The 25,747-nt window shown below is 44.0% G+C and overlaps 1 protein-coding gene across 7 annotated transcripts in view; it reads right to left on the reverse strand.

Annotated features, from left to right (window-relative positions):
* Positions 1–1,714: 1,714 nt before the first annotated feature.
* LOC132805834 (RNA-binding motif, single-stranded-interacting protein 2-like) overlaps positions 1,715–25,747 on the reverse strand; it is a 339,644-nt gene continuing 315,611 nt past the window's right edge. For 6 of the 7 annotated variants that reach the window (XM_060821132.1, XM_060821130.1, XM_060821137.1 and 3 more), the window contains exons 12-14: positions 15,570–15,650; positions 13,629–13,716; positions 1,715–11,328 (exon numbers count right to left, since the gene is read on the reverse strand). In XM_060821132.1, coding sequence (XP_060677115.1) covers positions 13,636–13,716; positions 15,570–15,650 — 162 coding nt within the window. In that variant the 3' untranslated portion in view covers positions 1,715–11,328; positions 13,629–13,635. The remainder of the gene's footprint in view (positions 11,329–13,628; positions 13,717–15,569; positions 15,651–25,747) is intronic. The other variant, XM_060821135.1, reaches the window with a different exon arrangement.

The following is a 25,747-nucleotide window of genomic DNA, read 5'->3' on the forward strand; positions in this document are numbered from 1 at the left end:
CCTGCCCATAATGGAATGCGAGACACAGGAACACCAGGTAAGCACATGAAAGAAGATTTTTTTTTAATAAGCAAAAAACGTTGGATTTTCAGTGTACCAGTTAGATGTTGAGTAATAAATGAAAGCACTGTCCATAAGGATGTCTGATACGGGAGCATTGATGAAAATCAGAATCAATTTGAAGTACTGTATTGGTGTACTTGATCCCTTTTGACATGTAAATAGAAGTCCGCCCATACTCCTAAGAGAAAATAAAGCCACTGCACAATAATCCCGATGTTATAGCATGGTTACTTCCTTCCAGAGCATTGTGGTTAGCGTCTATCTGCATTGGTATGACTGTCAAGTTGCAGGCAGCACATTAGCATTATTAGATTGGGCTGGGGTGACAGGAGGCTCAAGTGGAGAATAAATACCAGCATGGATCAGTTGAGCTGAATGGCCTGCTTATGAGCCACCGATTGTAGCACCTTAGATTGCACATAAATGCAAATTCAGCTTTCCCCCTTCCAGTAAAGGCCAGTTAAAGGGGCCAGCAGGCAGGTGACTGTGAAAATCAGGAGGATCCACTTCTTTACTGTCAGGATTTATTGGAAGTAGTGCAACACATCAGCTGAAGACGTGGGAGTTCTGCTTCCCTTATACATAACTCCCCTTCCCCTGTCCTCTCATGATCCTCATCACTCCTGCCCTCGAGGTGCTGCTATTCCAGGGATACAGCTTCTCATTCACTGACAGCTCTCAGGTACTTAGTTCAATTGGCCATTATTCTGGAGGGAGGAAAGATGACAGTACCAACAAGCTATGTGACTACATGAGGCATCGTAACCAATTCTGTGGACAGTATGAGAGGATTCACTGGACAGGAATTAGAAACAAAGATTCAAAGTTTAACTCTTATTTCCCCACCCCACCTTTTCTCAAAAGGCACCAAGACTAACAGTGTGGTGCTATGTGAGGCCCTGGCTGAGATCAGCTCATTTAGCAGCAGGAAAGATGATAACATCACTGAACTTAGCTCCAAGTTAATGCTCTGGGGTCATGATTTCAAATCCCACCATGGTAGCTGATGGAATTTAAATTCAATTAATACAGTCTGGAATTGAATGCTAGTCTGGGGAATGATGACCATGACAACTAACATCAATTGTTTCACAAAACCATCTGATTCACTAATACCCTTTAGGAAAGGGAAATCAGCCATCCTTACCTGGTCTGGCCTACATGTGACTCCAGACCCACAGCAATGTAGTCGAGTCTGAACTACTGAGGGCAATTATTCTTTAGTTGTTCATGGGATGTGAACATTGCTGGTTAGGCTCTTGAGTAGGTGGTGGTGAGCTGCATTCTTGGAGTGTGGGCACAAAACCCTTAGGGAGCAAATTCCAGGATTTTGACCCAGCGACAGTGAAGAAACAGCAATATATTTTCAAGTCGGGATGGTGAGTGGCTTGGAGGGGAACTTGCAGGGGGTGGTGTTCCCATTAAACTTTTGCCCTTGTCCTTCTGATGGAAGTGGCCATTGGTTTGGAAGGTGCTGTCTAAGGAGTCTTAGTGAGTTGCTGCAGTGCATTAGGGATGGGCAATAAGTTTTGCCAGCGACAATCCATATCTCATGAAATAATTTCTTAAAAATCTTAAAACAATGAAGAGTTGTAATGCCACTAACTTATAAAAAAAACTTTTTTGCAACCATTGAAGTTAGCATTGTAAGTTGACAAAAAAATAATCCATTTAATAGAATTTCTGTTCAGTCCATACAGTTTTTTTCTCAAAACAAAGGCAGTACATCACATTATCCGAATGTGCCGATCATTCTGAGAATCCTTTACATTTCTAACAAGTTCCTCACGGAATAACATTTGCTTCCCCTCTCTTCCCTGTCCCCCACGCACCCCACCACAACCCAGTGTAGCAGTATAACTTTGTGACATTGTTTTACCACAAGCAGAATGTAAGAATAGGCCTTCCATTTGGAGGCGATGTGACCCTCACACAAAGATACCAGTAGCTTCCAAGGTAATGTTACACCGGAGTTTGTGTCTCATTGGAAAATGAGCTATTTCTATCAATTTGTGAATTCACTATGCACAACCTCCAATGTCTTCCACATGAATGTTTTCAAAAGGAAATGCTGAATGTGTGTGTGTGTGTGTGTGTGTGTGTAAACTCTCAATCTTTTCAAACTACTCCTGCTATGATCATGTTTGGCAAGAGTAGATTTGTTTTAAAGTTCCAACAGTTTCTGTGCCCTTAGAATGCGTGCTTTATATGTGAAAATACAGACTCAATGGTGAAAGACAAGACTCAATATAGTCTCTGGCCTTTCATTTCCAGCCATTTTCTATGTTTATTTCAAATTCCCAGCCCTCGGGGATTTTGTCTGATTTATCTGCAAACCAGATTTTGATGACAAGATTCCAATAAGCATGATTTAATTGGCTAATTTTACACTATGCTCCCTGCTCTCTGTCTTCACACACCCACATCCTCCAATCACTCTCCTCACCTTTACTCATTCATTCCTCACATTTACTCAGTCTCATTCCTCACTTTTACTCACACTCATTCCTCACCTTTACTCACACTCATTCCTCACACTTACTCACTCTCCCACACTCCTCTCCCTCCCACCCTCATCGGCACTCCTCTTGGCATTAATCTTGGCACTGTTGGCATTAATCACTCCCTCTGCCCCACCCTCCCCACTATTTTGTGATGAATCGTAATTGAAACAAGTGTGCACCATTGACAAATTGGCTTAAGTAGTAACTGTGGAGAAAGCCAATGGAAACTAGATGTGTGTCACTGAACATTCACTTTCAGAAAGGAGCGAGTCTGGCCGGGTTTTGCCGCTAAGTAGCGATGGGGCGTGATCCCAATACACAGCAGGGTCCTAGCCAGATGAAAAGGAGACTAACAGATGAAGGGTAGACTTCAGAGCAAAACTTGAGACACTTACTCTTAGGTGTGTCTTATGTACTTGTTAGCTTCTGGCTCTTGAGAATGAGGGCTTATAAGCACATTCCCTGCCCACTTCTTGGGAAGGGCACAAGTGAGGAGGGCCAGGAAAATCAACATTAAGGTCCCAGGTTTAAAGGAAATTGAGGATGTGCCATCCTGGCGTTAAGTTGTCACCTTGGCTTCTTGAGGACCTGAATACCTCGACAAGAAGTTAACCTTCTTTGGGACACCTTCTGAGGTCAACATTCACTCCTTGTGAAAGGGGTACAGGGTATTCACTCTGATCAAACTGTGCCAGTGTCATCATTTGTGTGAGACATATCTCCTAAACCAATCTGGTTTCTGGATAGGGAAGGCCTTGCCAGGCCCAGTTTTCTCAGTTGAATCCTCCAGTCCCGATTTCAATGTCCCCTCACTACTTACTAACAATTTGGCAGCACATAGGTACAAGAAGATCATTAGAACCTGATAATGGTAATAAACTTCCACCAAATTGTCACTTTGCTGATTTTTACTGCAGTTTGTATCTGTCACCTTGTTAAAGCATGCATTTGGGTGTGGTGGAGAGGGGAACTTAACACCATGGAAGCAAGAAGCAGTTACATTTGCACTGTGGTCATCGGGTGGAGACAGTTGCGAGGAGTCAAATTCAGACTCTACACTACGGTCTCTCGTATGGTTTAACAGCAGCAGATAATCTTTTGAAACTATGAAATTCCTAGTAGAATTAGAGAAATGTGAAATCAAGAAACAATTTCATGAATGCACCCAGATTTGGGAGCCTGTAATGGCCTGTTATAGGCCCAAAACTGCCAAGGACATGCGACAGTATCTGATTTATAAAAGGTGGAGGTTTGAGTTCAGTGAAAAGTTGAGATAATTGAATGAAATAATCGGAACCAAGTCAATTTTGAAGAATTAGGTTAGTAATATAAAGATCTATAATTTGTCCTTGTCTTTATCTCGATCAGTCCTGTCCCGTGTGACGTGTGCAGCATGCTGTAATTTGGAAATAGAACAGAGATCGTGAACAGCCACGAACTTGGAGAGGGGTGTTGAGGAAACTGATCCTCTGTTTGCAGTCAATAACAGCACTTAGATTTTCTTATTTAAGTCAAAGACAATCATACAAGACACCACTGAGGCTGAGGGAACAGAGGAAATATGGCCTAAATCAGGAGATGGTATATGGTTAAAGCAGTTTTGAAAGGCCGTGGATTTGATGAAAGAAGGAAGAAATGCCATGAGTCTTGGGTTGGACAGGGTGAGGGAGAATGGGCTGTAGATGGGTCGGTCAGCTGTAGCTGTTCCTAACAATGACTGTTCCCTAAATTTAAAAAGAAAACAACATTGCTTTGGTCATGTGGCCAAGAATGGGGAAAACCAAAGTGAATCTTCAACTATCTTCCACTGAAGCAAAAATGATCAGCTAACAAAAAGCATTTTCGTAAGACAACGACTGCCTTCCTAAGGTGGATGCAGTTCTAGAAACTCAATAAAATGGCACACTGCTGATCAGTGAGTGCAATTTTAACATGGCAGCCATTTTTGTGCACAGCAAGCTCCCACAAATAGCAGCTGAGTGAGACAACTGGCAAAGCCACCTTTGCTTTCTTTTCATGACATTGGCTGGGGGAAAGGGCAGTAAATTGCTGAGGGAGTTCCTGACTCTTTCCAAAATAGGGACGCGGGATTTTTGCTTGTTGCTGACCAATAACAGGCACCCCCTCCTCCCCGACAAGGACTGCACCGAAGTGTCAGTCTCGATTTATGTGCTCAGAGATCAATAACTGGTCATACACAGAACTCACCACAGATATATTGCTTCTAAAGTAGAGTAGGATCTGCAATTTATAGGACTGAGTGTAAGGACTTGATAGCGAGTATGACAGAGACTGTTCCCTCCCTGGTTTTCAATAGCAAGGAGCCAGGGCCAGGTTACAATTGCCCCACACTTCAAGAAAAGCTTCAGAAACACACATATCAGTCAGTAATTTCATAGTTTCAAAATACATTTTGGTGTGTGTGAGTGAGTGAGTGAGTGTGCGAGTGAGAGAGATGTGGTTGCATGGACAGTGAAAAGATTCTTTCATGGTTGCAATAATGAACCATAAGAAACCAGCAGCAAGGCATACTGTACAAAAAGGTGCACCTGGAACTAGAGGAACCACAAGGTGAAGCTGGTCCAGTAAGGTCCAAAAACAAACACGATAAAGTGGAGATAAAGCTTCTTCAATGACTGGTGGATGGATTGAGACTCTTTGGTAAATAAAACTCTCTGACAGTACCCAGTCAGTTGTCTTGTCTCTAACTAGGAACTAGGCAGCACAGGCACCAATTTCAGACAAATTTGTTTGCAACAACTCAAAGGCAGAATTTGGAGGGTCAAGAACTATGTGCTGGGAAAAAAAGGGACAAGGGCTGGGAGGAATTTCCATCTGCACTTCCACCCATGGTGCTTTCTCTTGGCTCTCTTATGCCTCAGAAGTGAGCACTGTGAATGGGTCCCATGCTGCCATTTTAGCTGGATGACAGTGGACAGCTCTTCCCCCATTCTGAGATGAAGGTCAGATTGCACAGGGCATTTCCCCTTGTTCATGCCTGTGCATTTTGGAAGGAGGAGAGGAACATGTTGGCCTGCTCCGTGGATGTTGACGGAAACCTCCATTGGGTCAGACAGCACTGAGAGAAGTGTCCTGTACTGGGGGGAAGCTTTCATTTCCTCAGCCTTCTTGAAAGCTGATAAATTCCACCTTGAGACTGTAACTTTACCCAAAATGAAGAGCTCGGCCTGACTGAAATTTGAGGCGGTCGGGGAGAATAGATCTGAGCAGACTTGCTTTAAATCATTCAATTTTCCTCTTTGATCCAGTTGAGTTGGACGGTCCCAATTGAACTGTATTACTGGATAAGGTTGGTTAAAACTGACTCTTCATTCCTTACCAGGAACCCCTTGTTGTACACACTCAGCCTTTGGCCTAGGACATTTCCCAGGCCTTGTTCCTGCCCAGTTGCCTAAATCTCAAAACCATCCTCCCCCCAGCCCGAATCCACCCTCCTTCAGTTGGGATAACCCATTCTGGGCCAGCACAGAATACCACACAGCAACCAGGAGTTGTAGGGAGGGGGAATGGATTGGAGTTTTATAGCTTACCGCACTTAAGACGTGGCAAACATCATTTTCTTCCAAAATTGATGCCTTAACCGACACTAATGAACAGCATTCACTTTACAAATTAAAGGAAACAAAAAAAAAGTCTCTTTACAAATGTGTCCACTCTCAGTAACAAAAAAATTCAAATAAAGACTATCTTTAGCACAAAATAGAACTCAACATAACTGTAACATTGACAAAGCATACCCTTATCAACAAATTTTTTAAAAAAACAAGCTGTGGCATCTAGATTTACTAAAAAGAAATTGCATCTGCCTCTCCTCTCTCTCTCTCTCTCCAAACATCTGTTTTTTTAAAAAAAAATCTATAAAAGTGTTCAGTTGAAACATTTCATTTTGAAGCAAACATTTTTTTTCTCATTTCTACTAAGAGTTGAATTCATTTCTTGTTTTCAAAGGTCAGCGATAAAACAGTGAAGAAATCACCATCTCTAATGGCCCACCCTCCCCACTCTAATTTTCCGCAAAGCTTTAAAAGACAGTTCAATGCATTGCAGCAGCTTTTTTTAAAAAAACACACACACGTAAATATATTCGCATCTCAAAGCCAGCTAATAAATCTAGGTCAAAAAAATCATTTAACGCAGCAAGTAGCAGAGAGAGAGAAAAAAACCCAAGAAAATAATCCAGAACACAACTTCAAGTTACCCGTTTCTCCATCAGTGTTCTTTTGTGTGGTTTTACACAAAATTTCCATGATTGCTAAAAAATATCTATATTTTTGTGCACATCTTCCAGAAATAGTTATCAAATCCCCAAGATACTGACTTTGGAAGTGTGGGTGTGTGAGGGAGTACAAAGTTAGGAGCTGTATTCATTTCAGCAAGCCAAGAACACATTTGTCCCAGATTTCACTGTCGGGCCCTCATTTCTATGTCAGAGGCCACAGATCTGTCTGAGTGTCCAGGCAAGCAATCAGTTTATACACCTTCTGAGCGAAGCAATTCAGCTAGTTCCTGTCCCCACTTCACTTTTTATTTTCATTTGAAAATGACTTCATTGTTTCCCTCAGCCCCTCACTCGTATGCAACCCAGCGACATCTCACTATAAACTGACTGATAACTGTGGCCTACTGAGGAGATTAGATTAGATTTACAGTGTGGAAACAGGCCCTTCGGCCCAACAAGTCCACACCGACCCGCCGAAGCGCAACCCACCCATACCCCTACATTTACCCCTTACCTAACACTACGGGCAATTTAGCTTGGCCAATTCACCTGACCCGCACATCTTTGGACTGTGGGAGGAAACCCACGCAGACACGGGGAGAACGTGCAAACTCCACACAGTCAGTTGCCTGAGGCGGGAATTGAACCCGGGTCTCAAGCGCTGTGAGGCAGCAGTGCTAACCACTGTGCCACCGTGCCGCCCAAAATGTAGGCCACAAGTGAACTCCGAGGCCTGTGTTATGAATGGCTCCCTTCTGCTCAGAGAAAATTACTGAGGGCTCAAATGCTCATAATTTCTTGAGCAATTACTGGTAAATAAACTCAAGAAACAGCTGGATGTCTTAACATGATTACTGAGCTTGACTGTCATGCAGGTACAGATCGCTTCAGAAGGGAAACATAGGTCGGATGGCTATGTTGATCGTCGAGGGTGAAGGGAGATGGGGGAGAAATGAATGTCTCAATCTTCATTCAGCTCCATATTCTTAGCCGTAGGGAAGGATTATGGAGGGTAAAATCAGACAAGACAGTTATGCCATTGCTTTTTGTTGCCTGGTTGGTAGGTTGAGAGTGTTCAGAGCAAGTGATATGGGATTAACTAACTGATAATCAGTGAGGACATTACAAGAGGTTATTGTAAGGTAAAGGCCGTGTTTAGATCAACTAGTTCACCACTATTTTAGTGTTCTACATGATAGGATAGAGAGAGATTAAATTTAGGACATCTTCAAGCGATGATTCAAGGCTAAAACAAATTTTTAATCAGGAAGGGAATCAAGGGTTATAGAGAAAAGGCAGGAAAGTGGAGTTGAAGATTATCAGAGCAGCAGTGACATCATTGATTGGTAGAGTTGACTTGATGGGCTGAATGGCCTACTTCTACTCCTACAACATATAGTCTAAAATTCCTTGCACTTCAAATAGTGCTATGGTATTTTTTTGTGTCCACTTTAAGAAGCAGACAGGATTTTGGGTTAACATCTGAAAGACAACAAAGATCCAGCACATGCACACAGAGTAAGGCCAAATGGCCTCCTGCTGCAATAAATTTTTATCATTCAGTTCCAAGTCTACTGTGAAGCTTCAGCCCTTATCTTGTGCTCTAATGGGAATGAGACCTGAACCCACAACCTTTCAACAGTTGCCACCTGCCAAGCTGACACCTGGGCAGTGTTACAAATGGGCTACATCCAGCACAAAGACACTTCCAAGATGCATGTTTTTCAATAGATGTCATATTAAAACAAAACTCCCTCTAGAGAACCAGCCATCTTTGAATGAAAACAAATCTGAACTAGTTTAAAATGCAGCTGTTTTTGATCAGCTTCACTGTTCTGGAAGCTGTGGGATGCATCAAGTTGGAACAGGGCCACACAGTGAAAGGGCTCCCTCTTGTGACCATTCTTATCACACACACTCCCATTTACCTGAGAGTCCTGACAATAGGGGTTTGTGTATGGCATCCTTGACTTATTTACCCATGAGGGTAAGTGTCAGTGGGTGTTGACTGGGCAGGACTGGAGGTGGGCTCACTATGGGCATGAGTGAGCTGTTTTACACACATATGGAGGATAACCATAATAATGCCTGAGATTTGCAAATCTCACAATGAAACAAAGCCAGCACGTGAATGAATTGAAGTTGTTGCATAATCAGTCAGCCATCTCTCAGTTAGACTCCCTTTGTTCATCATTTAGAAAGTGACCAGGGGCATTCAAAATCAAATGAGGAATCCTTTCAACTAACTGGACTTTGTTAGATTCTCCTAAAGCGCCATGTCATCCTCATTGTCTTAACTGACACAAATGAATGACATAAAATTCACATAATATTAGAGATTTCTCCTCACACAACCAGAGTTTTCACACAGATAGCAAAATAATTTAGGCTTAGTTGGCACCTTTCAATTCAGGGTATGGTGATAAAATCAGGTGAAAGAGAGGACTGGGACCAGTGAGATATCATTGCGAAGCTGTCAGTTTTCCTGTGAGATGATAGAGGGAGGATCTGATAAATATTCAGCCATGTACCCTGGGTAGAGGATCTCATGTACTTCGATGGCCTTTCCAATACCCAGTCAGCTCAAATGTCTTGATCTTGGGGCTACTTGCACATTTAAAAAGCTTCTTTCCACACACAACACAAAAAGACCTAGCCCCGTTCATTTGAGAGAATCAATATATTGTAAATGTTTTTAGTGCTGGAATTATATCTATTCACTCCAAGTAAATGTGGTTCTTTCTATATGGCAAATGTCATTTTTTTATTCATTCACAAGATGTGGTGTTGCTGGTTAGGCCAGCATTTATTGCCCCTTGAGAAGGTGGGGGTGAGTTGCCTTATTGAACTGCTGCAGTCCATGTGCTGCAGGGAGACCCACAACGGGAGGGAGTTCCAGGATTTTGACCCAGCAACACTACAGGAATGGTGATTTATTTCCAAGTCAGGAAAATGAGTGACTTGGAGGGGAATTCCTATGTGTTCCCATGTATCTACTGCCTTTGTCCTTCTAGATGGAAGTGGTCGTGGGTTTGGAAGGTGCTGTCTAATCAACTTGGGTGAATTTCCGCAATTCATCCTATAGATAGTACACACTGCTGCTATTGAGGGAGGGGATGTTGGAAATGGTGGATCAAGTGCTAATCAAGCAGGCTGTTTTATCTTTGCTTTCTTTTTTTATACAAGTTTTTAAAAATCTTTTAATGGGAGCATAGCAAAGGTATGCTTTTGGGAGAACTATGTGACTCAAAGCCACTCAAGCTCCCTTTAAAATCAATGACGACAAATAATAGTCACATTTATAAAATGACCCCAGCAGCTGAACTCTCCCCTTACAGCATCCAGCTGAATCATGAACACTTTTGGCTGGTAAATCACTCTAAGAGGTTCTTTCTCTGATTAGCTCCGAAATTATTGTGCTGGTTTATAAACCTCATCCTAAAAGCATTAATGAAAGTGCAAGCTGTAGGCCTATTTTACCACGTTTGGCATTGCTCTCTCAAAGTCATAGACACTAATTTACAGTATTGAAGTGAAGGAGGGAGACGAGGAGAATTTTATTACATATGTCCACATACTGCCTGAAAGAGTGGTAGAAGCAGATTCAATCAGAACTTTCGAAAGAGGAATGAAGGAAATATTTGCAGGGAAATACGGAGAATTTGAATCACTTTTTCAAAAAGCCAGCACAGAGATGATGGGTCAAAGGTCTCCATGCACACTGTATGACTTTTTGATTTTGATTGTTTGGAACAATCCTTGAAGCTATACGTGAAATGGGCCATCGACTGGAACTAATTCAACTCAACCAAAGCCACAATCTTTTCCAAGTAAAGTGGGAACGGGAGGGAAGGTGCTTGGGGAGGTGTAGGTCAGAACACAGATGAAGAGAAACCATAATTTGAAGTTGTCTGTTTGTTTTTTTGTTAGTGTTCCCACAGAGGATGTTAAAAAGGAGAAAATTGAAACCGCACTAATCTCTACATCATCGTCATGGCAGCAACAGACAATCAATTCATTGTTAAGGTTGTAACTGTACAAGGTCATGGACTCCACCTAGTGAAGGTTTGAACTCAAATCAACCTGGATATTTTACAAAACAAAAAAAAACTAATCACGGTTAAAAAGACATTTGATGTGTAATCTTCTCCTCTCTCACTCTGAGCAGTTTCAGAATGCTTAAATAATGATTTGCTATAGTTGCACTTTCAAAAAAATAAGCTCTCTTTCCGTATCAAAATAAACCTCTTTTCCACAGATTCTGCCACCGATTTTGGTATGTCTGGTTAACTGAAGTAGAAAGTTTATCAAAATAGCTGTGTTTTTTTTTCTTCCTTTGTTGAATGTCTTACAAATGAAAGGAAAAACGTTTGTGATTTTTTCCCCAAATCTTGTGCAAAAATTTCTCGTTGTTTTTGCCCCCCCTCCCCCCTCCCCCCATCCCACCCCCTCCAGAGCAGTCTGGTTTCAGGTTCACACCGATTCAGGAGAGCTGATTCATTCATCTTCTCACTCTCACATCTGGAAGAAAAGAAAACAAGACTTAAAACAGATCTGTGCAAACTCACAGCATCCCTTGTTGCTCTCTCTCTCGAGATGGGGTTGACACTGGCAAGGCTTCACCCCAATGTTGCCTCCAGTTTTTTTTTCTCTGCTGTGCATGGCCTGTTTCTTGTACCGTATGAACCCTCAGGGTAGTTGCATAATGCATTTTAAAAGGGCACTGGTTGGTCAGGGCCTGTTTGTGGTCTACGCGCTACGTTCTGAGCCCTCGTTTCCCTGAGGAGATGCAGATGATGGGCCACTGCATGTAGCCATCCTCCATTTCCCTCACAATTGAAGACTCTGTGAAGCTACTTCAGCCTTGGCCACATAAAGTAAACCTGGACCAGGTACAGTTGGCAGCTTCCATTTCCTGTCAGATTGATAATGAAGCAACTTTTTTTTACAGCAGCTTCCACAGTCATATACATTTTCTAGAGACAGCCCACAAATCGTCAGACAAATCAATATCGATTCTATGACTTACCTGAAGGGAGATTTGAGCCCAGGACTGATATAAATTGCTAGGGAATACTGCAAGCCTGACACTAATGAACCTCTTATATATTGGTTTGTAGTTCCACGGGTGCCATTGAATTCCACTGGTAATTCACCCATGTGCTATTCATGTGTAACTCTCAGCAGTGAGTGTCTATAATTATGCACTGGCCCTTGTTACGCCCTTCTAAGATTTGCTTTTAGTTAAAAACATAGTAGATAGGAGCAGGAGTAGGCCATTCAGCCCTTAGAGGGGTTAACATGATCATGGCTGATCATCCAACTCAGTCCCCCTGTACCTGCTTTCTCCTCATACCTTTTGATCCCTTTAGTCCGGAAGAAATATATCCAGCTCTTTCTCAGAAACATTCAATATTTTGGTCTCAGTCACTTCCTGTGACAGAAAATTCCACAGGCCGACCACCTTTTAGATGAAAAAAATTCTCCTCATCTCAGTTCTAAATGGCCAATCCCATATCATTAGACTCTGACCTCTAGTTCTGGACTCCCCAGTTATTGGAGAGTTAGTCTAATAGTTAATCTAAAGAAAGATTTCAGTACAATGCAAGGGACTCTTAGTATCAATCATTTTAAGAATGACGTTTTCTATTCAGGTATTGGACTATGACAAACACCAGTCTCGGACTTGTGTCAGTGATGGTCTCTTGATTCTGAACTGCAAGATGGCAGGTTCAAATCCTACTTCAAGACTTGTGTGTAAAAATACAGCCTATCACTCCAGGACTGTACTGAGGCACTGTTGGAAGGCTTTACTGAGGGACTGTTGGAGGTACTGTCTTTTGGTTGTGATGTTACACCAATGCCATATTTGCTTACTCAGATGGATTGTAAAAGATTCTTTGGCACTATTTCAAAGATGGGGAAAGGGGGCTGGTGACATTATCTCTGGTTTCCTGCTCAACAATTCTCTCTTCATTAACATCCCAGAAAAGAAGTAACTGGTCATTGTCATTTTCCAGATTGCAGGAGCTTGGTGTATTTCCTGCAGTGACTACAAAAATTCTTAATTGGCTGTAAAAAGTGCTTTGGTGCATTAATCAGTCGTAGAAAACACTATATACACACACAAGTATATATCCAGGTATGTTTCTCCCTGTTAAAGGGTGCCTTGCTTGCCTGTCAGCGTGGTTTCGGGGTTTGATGTTACTTGTGGTGGTTTGCCTTATGTTAGGGGTGGATTTTGATGTAATCCAGAGAAGAGCATTTTCAAAATGCTCAGATTGGAAAGATTCACATTCTAACGCTATGTTGCAGCCTATTCACACTGCAAACTGCCCAGCTCTGATCCCATTTTCCCTGCTCTCCAGTCCGTTTTTATTCCTTCCTTAATCTAATTTCCCAGTCTTCCTGGGTCCCAGCCTTGATCTGTTCTTGTTGCCCATCCGTTCAATCAAAACTAAAAGTGGCCAGATGCTTGAGTCCTAGGTTGGCGCTCAAAGAGAGGTTTGTACCCATCATTCCTTACCTCTTGGCGAGCAATACCTGAGTAAGAGTGGGGACATGAAGAATGTCACATGCACAGGAAGTTGCTAGCCAACAGACCATTGTCTCCTGGCAGTGGAATAAAAGAAACATGGAAGACAGGACTCCATGTGTAGTTCACAGAAGATGTCATCAAGAGTGGCATCAGCAAGAGACGGGTGTCTAGAGAGAATGTGGGACAGGTGGACGTTTCACATGAGGAACAGAACTTTCAGGGATGAAGGAGCAACTTGAAGAGGTGCAACAGAAATGTCGTACTGAGAGGATTAGCTTCCTACCTCAGATTTACTTGCTGTGCTGGTAGGAATAGGTTGCATGTTCAGAGGATGTTTCCATAGCAACCTGCTGCTGCTGGCCACTGGGTTCCTGCAATGGGAAAACATGAAGCTGTCACACAAGCAAGCTTTCCCATGTTGTTTACAGTCAAGGCTTGGCAAAGGAACGGTGAGGATGATGGAGAAATCTAATGATTGGTCAGAGTTCAAAAGCCTGGTGTCCCACCCTCGTGCACTCGTATCACTAAACACCCTGAGTTAACATCCCGAGAACCCAAAGTGTAGCCGAGTGCTTTTTATACGTGATTCGCAGCAGCAGGGTACTTAACAAACAGCCCCAAGTTGAAGCAGCTCTGCCCGACAGCTCCGTTTACATCTCCTGGTCCAGGACCTGCTCATGCCAGTCGGTTCTGTGTTGCCAATGGCTATGTGATACCCATTGCCAGGCACTGCGATATAATAAGCAACATAACAGAACTAGGAGATGGTTTAAACGGCCAGTGGCCACTTATCCTGGCTGTTGGTAAGCTTGTTGCTCAATCAATCAGGAGGATCTCAAAATGGCTGCACTGGTACTCTGTGGAGCCTCAGCTTCACAAACTGCCTCGAGTGATTTGAAGAAGATCTCTCAGCCATATTGGTGAAATCAGTTCATCCGCTGTTAACAAGTTTCCTAGTTAGTGTAACCATCTGGAATTCACCACTAACCTGCCATAATTTGCACAGAAATGCTAAGTGGATGGATGCCAAAGAAAGACAATTGCTTCAAGGTTCAAACTGGGCCAGTGTAGGAGGGAGGTACTTCTTGTATTTGAACTATGCTAAGATTAAGCTGAGGAGATATTGTGACGCAGTGGGCTGGTGTCCCTACTTCTTGAACTAGAAGCTCCCAGTTGAAGCCCCACTCTAGGGCTTGATACACAAGAGAAGTGTGTTAAGTTGAAAATCTTTTCAACATAGGCCAATAGTGGACAGTAAGAGCAAGAGAGATTCCTGGTCAGAAGTTGTATCACTGTCCATCGCTCCAGATGAGAACATGCATGTAAAAGTGCATGATGCCATAGCAACCCCAACTCCCAGAGTGAACTGTAACAGGCTACCAATCTAGCTAATCTCCAAATGCTCGATGTTGAGAGGGGAAATACTAAATTTGAGAAAAGAATCCCATTGTCCAGGACTGACTTGCTTGAGAAGGCTGGTGGCAGATGGAGTTTTGTGAGGTCAAACATTATGGAGAGGCCAAACTTGAAAAAGTTTGCAAGACTCAAATCCACAATCCTGGAACATGTGACTGTAGGTAGATAAAATGCCAGGATTTCAGAAAAAGAGTATAAGAACAAAGAAAGAATGATAAAGTGATACAAAGCACGTGCTCATTCCTCATTACGGAAAGGACATTAAGAGTGTGAACGGTGTAGATTCACCAAGGTGAGAAATAACAGATATGTGGAGACACTACAAATCCTGAAACTATTTCCACTGGAGCAAAAGAAGCCAAGAGGAGATTTAATAGAAGATTCTTGAAAAATCAAAAGAATTTTGAAAGTGAACAGGGGGCAATTCTGTCAGCTGTGGACAGAGATTTATCTGGACAGAGTGAAAACTCCCTTTCTTTCTGTATACTGGCTGCACTGGTACTATGTGGAGCCTCAGCTTCACAAACCGCCTCAAGTGATTTGATGAAAATCTCTTAGCCATATTGGTGAAACCAGTTCATCCGCTGTTAACCAGTTTCCTAGTTGGTATACTTGAGATGGAGATCACTGTATATTTTTAAAGAAATATGGACAAAACTCTGAAACCGGGAAACATACAACAGGAGTGAGTGTGGCAGTGGGATAAGATTGGATTGCTCCTGCAAAGAGCTAGGACGCTGGGATGAATGGCCTCCTGCAGTCTACGCTACAAGAACAGTCAGCAAGTCTCGGGTTTCAAGGGACTTACCTCGACAGATACGTTGGAGGGAGGCATTGGGTTGTACTGAGGAATGTATGTCCCTTGTATTGCTGTGGTGGCAGGCATGTACTGGGAAAAGATACAGAACAATTCTTAGCAACTTGACAAAAGAAAGCTACAGTGAGACTTCACAGATACACCTCAGTTATTTGTAATCCTCATTAGTGGCGCGATCCTAAAGGTCAATTAAAATATAACCTTTATCACACACCTACTCTTATTTAATCTGAAAGTTGTGTTTTCAACAATATACCATCATTTACAAAACATGGGCAAAATAGAGATGGCACCTTGTTATGCAGAAACAATCATTAAAAAGCTTCATAATCAATTAATTGCTTTGAAAGTTTGGTAGGTAGGAAAAGGGAATTGATATTTCTAGGTAAGGTGAGATTACATGTTCAACTTTTCTGTTCATTTGATGCCTACAAAACCATGTTCTGTGCTAATTATATTTTGGAAATAACTTTGGTTACCGAGAATGAAGTGATATAAATTACTAAGTTGTACAGTTGGGGGTAAAGTATTTACCAGTTGTAATTACTTAGCTTTGAACAGTGTCCCACAGAATACTTGAGGTAGAGACCACTGCAGGGGACACAATAAGCATCATGCCTGCTCCTTCTGCCTCTTCACACTGACTGGTCTCGGTCAAAGGCAGCTGTAATGGATGTATGAGACCATAAGACATGGGAGTAGAAGTAGGCCATTCAGCCCATCGAATCTGCCCCACCATTCAATGAGATCATGGCCGATCTGATCATCCTCAACTCCACTTTCCTGCCTTTCCCCCCACACACTCTCAATTCCCTTCCTGATTAAAAGTCTGTCTATCTCAACCTTGAATAATAACGCAGCCTCGACAGCCCTCGGTGGTAAAGAATTCTACAGATTCACTCCCCTCAGAGAGAAAACATTCGTCCTCATCTCTGTCTTAAATGCGCGAGCCCTTATTCTGAGATGATGCCCTCTGGTCCTAGACTCTCACACAAAGGAAGATAATCTCTCCATATCTCCCCTGCCAAGTCACATAAGAATTTTATATGTTCAAAGTTTGTGAGAAGATTTGTAGCTCGGGTGCTTGTTGTTGTGGTTCTGTTTGCCGAGCTGGGAGTTTTTCTTGCAAACGTTTCGTCCCCTTTCTAGGTGACATCTTCAGTGCTTGGGAGCCTCCTGTGAAGCACTTGTGTGCTGATTCCTCCGGCATTTATACTGGTTTGAATCTGCCGCTTCCGGTTGTCAGTAGCTGTCCGCTGCAGTGGTCGGTATATAGGGTCTAAATACATAGAACATAGAACAATACAGCACAGAACAGGCCCTTCGGCCCACGATGTTGTGCCAAACATCTATCCTAGATTAAGCACCCATCCATGTACCTATCCAATTGCCGCTTAAAGGTCGCCAATGATTCTGACTCTACCACTCCCACGGGCAGCGCATTCCATGCCCCCACCACTCTCTGGGTAAAGAACCCACCCCTGACATCTCCCCTATACCTTCCACCCTTCACCTTAAATTTATGCCCCCTTGTAACACTCTGTTGTACCCGGGGAAAAAGTTTCTGACTGTCTACTCTATCTATTCCTCTGATCATCTTATAAACCTCTATCAAGTCACCCCTCATCCTTCGCCGTTCCAACGAGAAAAGGCCGAGAACTCTCAACCTATCCTCGTACGACCTATTCTCCATTCCAGGCAACATCCTGGTAAATCTTCTCTGCACCCTCTCCAAAGCTTCCACATCTTTCCTAAAGTGAGGCGACCAGAACTGCGCACACTACTCCAAATGTGGCCTAACCAAAGTCCTGTACAGCTGCAACATCACTTCACGACTCTTGAATTCAATCCCTCTGCTAATGAACGCTAATACACCATAGGCCTTCTTAAGCTCTATCCACCTGAGTGGCAACTTTCAAAGATCTATGTACATAGACCCCAAGATCCCTCTGTTCCTCCATCTGACTAAGAACCCTTCCATTAACGCTGTATTCCGCATTCTTATTTGTTCTTCCAAAATGGACAACCTCACACTTGGCAGGGTTGAACTCCATCTACCACTCCTCAGCCCAGCTCTGCATCATATCTAAGTCCCTTTGCAGCCGACAACAGCCCTCCTCACTGTCCACAACCCACCAATCTTCGTATCATCTGCAAATTTACTGACCCACCCTTCGACTCCCTCATCCAAGTCATTAATAAAAATTACAAACAGCAGAGGACCCAGAACTGATCCCTGCGGAACTCCACTTGTAACTGGGCTCCAGGCTGAATATTTACCATCTACCGCCACTCTCTGACTTCGACCAGTTAGCCAGTTTTCTATCCAATTGGCCAAATTTCCCTCTATCCCATGCCTCCTGACTTTCCGCATAAACCTACCATGGGGAACCTTATCAAATGCCTTACTAAAATCCATGTACACTACATCCACTGCTCTATCCTCATCCACATGCTTGGTCACCTCCTCAAAGAATTCAATAAGACTTGTAAGGCAAGACCTACCCTTCACAAATCCGTGCTGGCTGTCCCTAATCAAGCAGTGTCTTTCCAGATACTCATAAATCCTATCCCTCAGTACCCTTTCCATTACTTTGCCTACCACAGAAGTAAGACTAACTGGCCTGTAATTCCCGGGGTTATCCCTATTCCCTTTTTTGAACAGGGGCACAACATTCGCTACTCTCCAGTCCCCTGGCACCACCCCCGTTGACAGTGAAGACGAAAAGATCATTGCCAACGGTACTGCAATTTCCTCTCTTGCTTCCCACATAATCCTAGGATATATCTGGTCAGGCCCGGGGGACTTGTCTATCCTCAAGTTGTTCAAAATGTCCAACACATCTTCCTTCCTAACAAGTATCTCTTCTAGCTTACCAGTCCGTTTCACACTCTCCTCTTCAACAATACGGTCCCTCTCGTTCGTAAATACTGAAGAAAAGTACTCATTCAAGACCTCTCCTATCTCTTCCGACTCAATACACAATCTCCCACTACTGTCCTTGATCGGACCTACCCTCGTTCTCGTCATTCTCATGTTTCTCACATACGCATAAAATGCCTTGGGGTTATCCTTGATCCTATCCGCCAAGGATTTTTCATGCCCTCTCTTAGCTCTTCTAATCCCTTTCTTCAGGTCCCTTCTGGCTATCCTGTATCCCTCCACTGCTCTGTCTGAACCCTGTTTCCTCAACCTTATGTAAGCCTCCTTCTTCCTCTTTACTAGACATTCAACCTCCCTCGTCAACTAAGGTTCCCTCACACGACCATTTCTTTCCTGCCTGATAGGTACATACATATCAAGGACACGTCGTATCTGCTCCTTGAAAAAGTTCCACATTTCCACCACATCCTTCCCTGACAGCCTATGCTCCCAACTAATGCTCCTCAAATCCTGTCTTACAGCATCGTAATTTCCCTTCCCCCAATTGTAAAATCTACCCTGTTGTGTGCACCTATCTCTCTCCATAACCAAGGTGAAAGTCACAGAATTGTGGTCACCATCACCAAAATGTTCACCCACTAACAAGCCCATCACTTGTCCCGGTTCATCACCGAGTACCAAATCCAATATGGCCTCCCCTCTGGTTGGACAATCTACATACTGAGTTAGAAACACTTCCTGGACACACTGCACAAACACCACCCCATCCAATCTACTTGATCTAAATAGCTTCCAATCAATATTTGGGAAGTTGAAGTCGCCCATGACTACGACCCTGTGGCTTCTGCACCTTTCCAAAATCTGTTTCCCAATCTGTTTCTCCACATCTCTGCTGCTATTGGGGGGCCTATAGTAAACACCCAACAAGGTGACTGCACCTTTCCTATTTCTGACTTCAGCCCATACTACCTCCAAAGGCAGATCCCCCTCAAACTTCCTTTCTGCAGCCGTTATACCATTTCTAATTAGCAATGCCACCCCCCTCCTTTTTTACCACCCTCCCTAATCTTACTGAAACATCTGTAACCAGGAACCTCCAACAACCATTCCTGTCCCTCATCTATCCACGTTTCCGTGATGGCCACAACATCGTAGTCCCAGGTACCGATCCACGCCTTAAGTTCACCCACCTCATTTCTGATACTCCTTGCGTTGAAGTATACGCACTTGAGCCCATCTCTGTGTCCGCAAGTATTCCCTGTCAGTGCTACCTTCTCCACAGCCTCCCTACATTCTTGGACATCCTGACAAACAGCTAGCTTACTTGCTGGACTACAAGTCCGGATCCCATCCCCCTGCCAAATTAGTTTAAACCCCCCCGAAGAGTGCCAGCAAACCTACCCCCCCAGGATATTGGTGCCCTTCTGGTTCAGGTGCAACCCATCCTGCTTGTACAGGTCCCACCTTCCCCAGAATGCAGTCCAATTGTCCAAATACCTGGAGCCCTCCCTCCTATACCATCCTTGCAGCCACGTGTTCAACTGCACTCTCTCCCTATTCCTTGCCTCACTGTCACGTGGCACCGGCAACAACCCAGAGATGACGACTCTGTCTGTCCTAGCTTTTAGCTTCCAGCCTAACTCCCTGAGCTCTTGAATGACCTCCCCACCCCTCTTCCTACCTATGTCGTTGGTGCCAATGTGTACCACGACTTCTGGCTGCACACCCTCCCCCTTAAGGATTCTGAAGACACGGTCCGAGACGTCTCGGACCCTGGCACCCGGGAGGCAACAAACCATCCGAGAGTCTCGCCCATGTCCACAGAACCGCCTGTCCGTCCCTCTAACTAGAGAGTCTCCTATAACTAGTGCTCTCCTCCTCTCCCCCTTTCCCTTCTGAGTCTCAGAGCCAGACCTCACACCACAGACCCCGTCACTGCAGCTTACACCTGCAAGGCTGTCCCCCCCAACAGTTTCCAAAGCTGTATACTTATTGTTTAGGGGAACGACCACAGGGGAACCCTGCACTGCCTGCTTCTTCCCCTTCCCACCTCTAACTGTTACCCAGCTACCTCTGTTCTCCGGCGTAACTATGTCCCTGTAGCTTCTATCAATCACCCTCTCAGCCTCTCGAATAATCCTCAGTTCATCCAACTCCAGATCCAGTTCCCTAACTCGTTCGGTGAGGAGCAGGATCTGACTGCATTTCCTGCAGACGAAGTCAGCAGGAGTATCGGTGGTCACCCCTACCTCAAACATCCTGCAGGAGGAACATTCCACTACCTGTGCTGCCATGACTGTATGCTTTGTCTCCAAAACAAGAACACTGAGTCAATAACACTGAGTCGCTTACCTGTGGACTTTAAAGTTAGGTTAGAGGAGGAGGATGGGAGGGAGGCCCTACGAAGTAGTGCCTGGGGTCTAGAACACACCCACTCAAATACCGATCATTTACCTTCCTGACCAGCTCTGCGCTCCAACCTCACTTCCGCCCAGCTCGCGCCGCTCTCTGCGGTGAAAAGACCGTTGGCGTCGAGGTAAGTTCTTTAAATACCAATCACTTACCTTCCTGACCAGCTCTGCGCTCCAACCTCACTTCCGCCCAGCTCGCGCCGCTCTCTGCAGTGAAAAGATGTCGATGTGTCTGTTGATCAAATTCGTGGATGAGTGCCATGCCTCTAGGAATTCCCTGGCTGTTCTCTGTTTGGCCTGTCCTATAATAGTAGTGTTGTCCCAATCGAATTCATGTTGTTTGTCGTCTGAGTGTATGGCTACTAAGGATAGCTGGTCGTGTCGTTTCGTGGCCAGTTGGTGTTCATGGATGCGGGTTGTTAGCTGTCTTCCTGTTTGTCCTATGTAGTGTTTTGTGCAGTCCTTGCATGGTATTTTGTAAACCACGTTGGTTTTGCTCATGCTGGGTATCGGGTCCTTTGTCCTGGTGAGTTGTTGTCTGAGAGTGGCTGTCGGTTTGTGTGCTGTTATGAGTCTGGCTGTCAGTTCAGAAATGCTCCTGATGTATGGGAGTGTGGCCAGTCCTTTGGGTTGTGGCATGTCCTCATTTCATTGTCTTTCCCTGAGGCATCTGTTAATGAAATTGCGCGGGTATCTGTTTATGAAATTGCGCGGGTATCTGTTTTTGTTGGATACCTTGTATAGGTGTTCTTCTTCCTCTTTTTGTAGTTCAGGTGTGCTGCAGTGTGTTGTGGCTCTTTTGAATAATGTCCTGATGCAACTTCGTTTGTGTGTGTTGGGGTGGTTGCTTTCATTGTTCAGGACTTGGTCTGTGTGTGTGGCTTTTCTGTATACCTTCGTGGTGAATTCTCCGTTCGGTGTTCTTTGTACCAACACGTCCAGGAATGGGAGCTGGTTGTCCTTTTCTTCCTCTCTCGTGAATCACAAAACACTCCATAGGACAAAGAGGAAGACAGCTAACAACCCGCATCCACGAACACCAACTGGCCACGAAACGACACGACCAGCTATCCCTAGTAGCCATACACTCAGATGACAAACAACATGAATTCGATTGGGACAACACCGCCATTACAGGACAGGCCAAACAAAGAACAGCCAGGGAATTCCTAGAAGCATGGCACTCATCTACAAATTCGATCAACAGACACATCGACATAGACCCTATATACCGGCCACTGCAGCGGACAGCAACTGACAACCGGAAGCGGCAGATTCAAACCAGTATAAATGCCGGAGGAATCAGCACAGAAGCACTTCACAGGAGGCTCCCAAGCACTGAAGATGTCACCTAGAAAGGGGACGAAACGTTTGCAAGAAAAACTCCCAGCTTGGCGAACAGAACCACAACAATTTTATATGTTCCAATATGTTCTCATTCTTCTCAACTCCAATGAGTACAGGTCCAACCTACTCAACCTCTCCTCATAAGACAGTCCCTCTGCACCTAGGACCAGTCGAGTGAACCTTTTCTGGACCGTCGCCAATATCAGTCTATCTTTCCTTAGATAAGGGGCCCAGAGCTTTTCACAGTATTCCAGTTGCGATCCAACTAATGCCTTGTATAGCTTTAGCAAAACCTTTCTACTTTTACACTCCATTCCATTTGAAATAAAGGCCAACATTCCATTTGCCTTCCCTATTACCCACTGAGTTGAGAGTGTGGTGCTGGAAATGCACAGCAAGTCAGGCAGCATCCGAGGAGCAGGAGAATCGATGTTTCGGGCATAAGTCCTTCATCAGGAAGGGCTGATGAAGGGCTTATGCCTGAAATGTCAATTCTCCTACTCCTTGGATGCTGCCTGACCTGCAGTCCTCACTTTCTCCTATTACCCACTGAACTTGGATACCAGCGTCTTTGTAATTCATGGACAAATCCCTCTGCTCTGTAGCTTTCTTCAGTCTTTCTCCATTTAAATAATATTCATCTCCTCTATTCTTCCTGTCAAAGTGTATAACCTCACATTTTTCCAAATTATATTCTATCTCCTAAGCTCTTGCCCACTCACTTAACATGTCTATGTCCCCCTGCAGACTCTGTGTCATTCTCACTACTTCCCTTCCCACCAATTTTTGAATCAGCTGCAAACTTAGCAATACTACATTCACATCCTCATCCATGTCATTCATATAGTTTGTAAATAACTGTGGCCGCAGCACTGATCCCTGTGGCACTCCAGGTTACAGGTTGCCATCCTGAAATTACCCCCTGTTATCTCAACTCTCTACCTTCTATTGGATAGCTGCCCATCCTCTATCCATGCTAATATTCTATCTCCAGCACCATGGACTCTTACCTTAATAAGTAACCTAAAGTGTGGCACCTTGTCAAAAGCCTTGTGAAAATCCAAATTTATACACTGATTCACCTTTATCTATCCTCCTTGTTACCTTCGCAAAAAATTCTAATAAGTTTGTCAGACATGATCACTCTTTCATGAGGCCATGCTAATTCTGCTTGATCACATCATGTATTTCTAAATGCACTGCAATTACATCCCTGAAAATAGACTCTAACATTTTCCCAATGACAGATGCTAAACTAACTAGCCACTGGATGTGGCTAACACGGGTTACAAAAGGTGCACATGATCTTTATTCAGACTTCACTGTTATTGCCTGGAGGAGAGGCTCACCACAGGAAGGTGTACAGGCATCAATAACAACTTGCAGTTATATAACACCCTTCATGAAATGTCACACCATGATTCACCGAGCCAGGTGAAAAGATATTAGAATAACTTTGCGTAAGGGATCAGTTTTAATGAGCATCTCCAAGGAGGCTGAGAGATTTAGTAGACCAATGAGGCCTTGGCTTACCAGCTCATCCAAAAGACCAAATCTCTTGACAGTGCAGCACCCCCTCAGTACTGCTCTGGGAATGTTCACCCTGGATTATGCGCTCAAACTTTTGACTAGGTCTAAAACCCGCAAGCATTTCACTTAGATGTAAGAATGTAAGCAAGGAAGCCAAGTTAACACTTCAGGTTGTGGGCTGACTGTGGTCTTTTCCTTTCTTTGAAGGGAAACAAACTACAAGCACCCCACCAATTCCTAGAGGTTCAGCCAGACAAGTGTGTGACTGAGTCATGTAGATAAGCCAAAGAAGAGCGCAGGTTCAATGTCTGTTCTGTGCTGAGGTCGCTCATTGCCATCATGGTGGCTGCTACAATTAGCCTCCGTGCCAGTGGAAGTAAATAACTGTTTGGACTTCCCACTCCTGGTCAAGAATCTAGTCAGCCACTGGTGATCTAATCATCCCTGGCCATCCCCATTCTCACAGACACTGTCCAGCAGATTCTGCATGTTGGTTTCAACACCTTCCTCCCAACTCTCCCTCCTTGCGCCACCTTAGAGGCCCTGTTCAATTGTAGCAGCCATGTTTGAAACCAGCTCTCACAGATTCCAGGTTGAACCTGAGACTTTCCAAGCCATTCTTTGGTAGTACAGACCTGGAGTATCGCTGAAAAAAAGACACATTTTGTCGAAGCTTTGCACTCATCTGGACACTTCACAAGAATTCAATGGGAAAATTTATAATGCACAGGAGGAGAGTGTTGATTGGTTGGTGAATGGACTCTGATTGCTAGTTGCATTCCAATGGAGAATGCACTAATGAATGATGATTGACAGTTAACCACTAGGCTTTGTTTAAATTTTAAGGTTGACTCTGATTGGTGAGGTGTGTGTGTGTGTGTGTGTGTGTGTGTGTGTGTGTGTGTGTGTGTGTACTCAAACACAGAAACGTGGAAACTAGGAGCAGGAACAGGTTATTCAGCCCTTCAAACCCACTCTGCCATTCAATACGATCATGGCTGATCATCCAACTCAGTCCCCTCTTCCTGCTTTCTCTCCACTACCTTTGATTCCCTTTAGCCCTAAGAACTATATCTAACTACTTCTTGAAAACATTCAACATTTTGGCTTCAACCACTTTCTGTGGTAGAGAATTCCACAGGCTCCCCACTCCACACATCTCTCCTCACCTCAGTCCGAAATGGCCTACCCGGTATCCTTAGGCTGTGACTTTGGTTCAAGACTCCCTGGTCATCGGGAACTTCCTCTTGCATTTATCCTGTCTAATCTGTGAGATCCCTTCACATTCTTCTAAGCTCGGGTGAATTTGGTCCTAACTGATCCAGTCTCTCTTCATACATCAGCCCTGCCATCCCATGAATCAGTCAGGTAAACCCTTCGCTGCACTCACTCCATAGCTAGAACTACAAGGAGGCCAGGAAGCTAGGCATATTAATACATAGGGCCATGTTCCTAGTAGATAGAAAGAATATATACACACATTGCACCTGTTTCAACTCAATAAAATATAAATATAAACATGTTCACTGGTTCAGTTCTCAGGGCCCCGCTCCATGCATAGGTTAAAGCCAACCTGTCTAGTTTAAAATGTAAACCAAGCATTGCCAATTATCATTAATTGGTGCATTCTCCATGGCAATGCCTCTACCAGAGTCCACTTGCCAACGAATCAGCACTTGCCTGTCATACTGTATAAATGTTAGTCCTGCCCGTGAACTGGTATTCTTGCAAACTGTCCTGATGAGCACAGACAAAAAAGTGTTTTTTCTCAGCAAGAACATCAAAGTCAGTGGCATCGCAGATATTTATGGACGTAGGTTTGCTTGCTGAGCTGAAAGGTTGGTTTTCAGACGTTTCGTCACCATACTGGGTAACATCTTCAGTGAGCCTCCAGATGAAACACTGGTGATGTAGCCCACTTTCCATTTATGCGTTTTGGTTTCCTTGAGTTGGTGATGTCATTTCCTGTGGTGACATAATTTCCTGTTCTTTTTCTC

This window comes from Hemiscyllium ocellatum, chromosome X (assembly GCF_020745735.1).
Source record: "Hemiscyllium ocellatum isolate sHemOce1 chromosome X, sHemOce1.pat.X.cur, whole genome shotgun sequence".
In the NCBI taxonomy this organism is placed as follows: Eukaryota; Metazoa; Chordata; class Chondrichthyes; order Orectolobiformes; family Hemiscylliidae; genus Hemiscyllium; species Hemiscyllium ocellatum.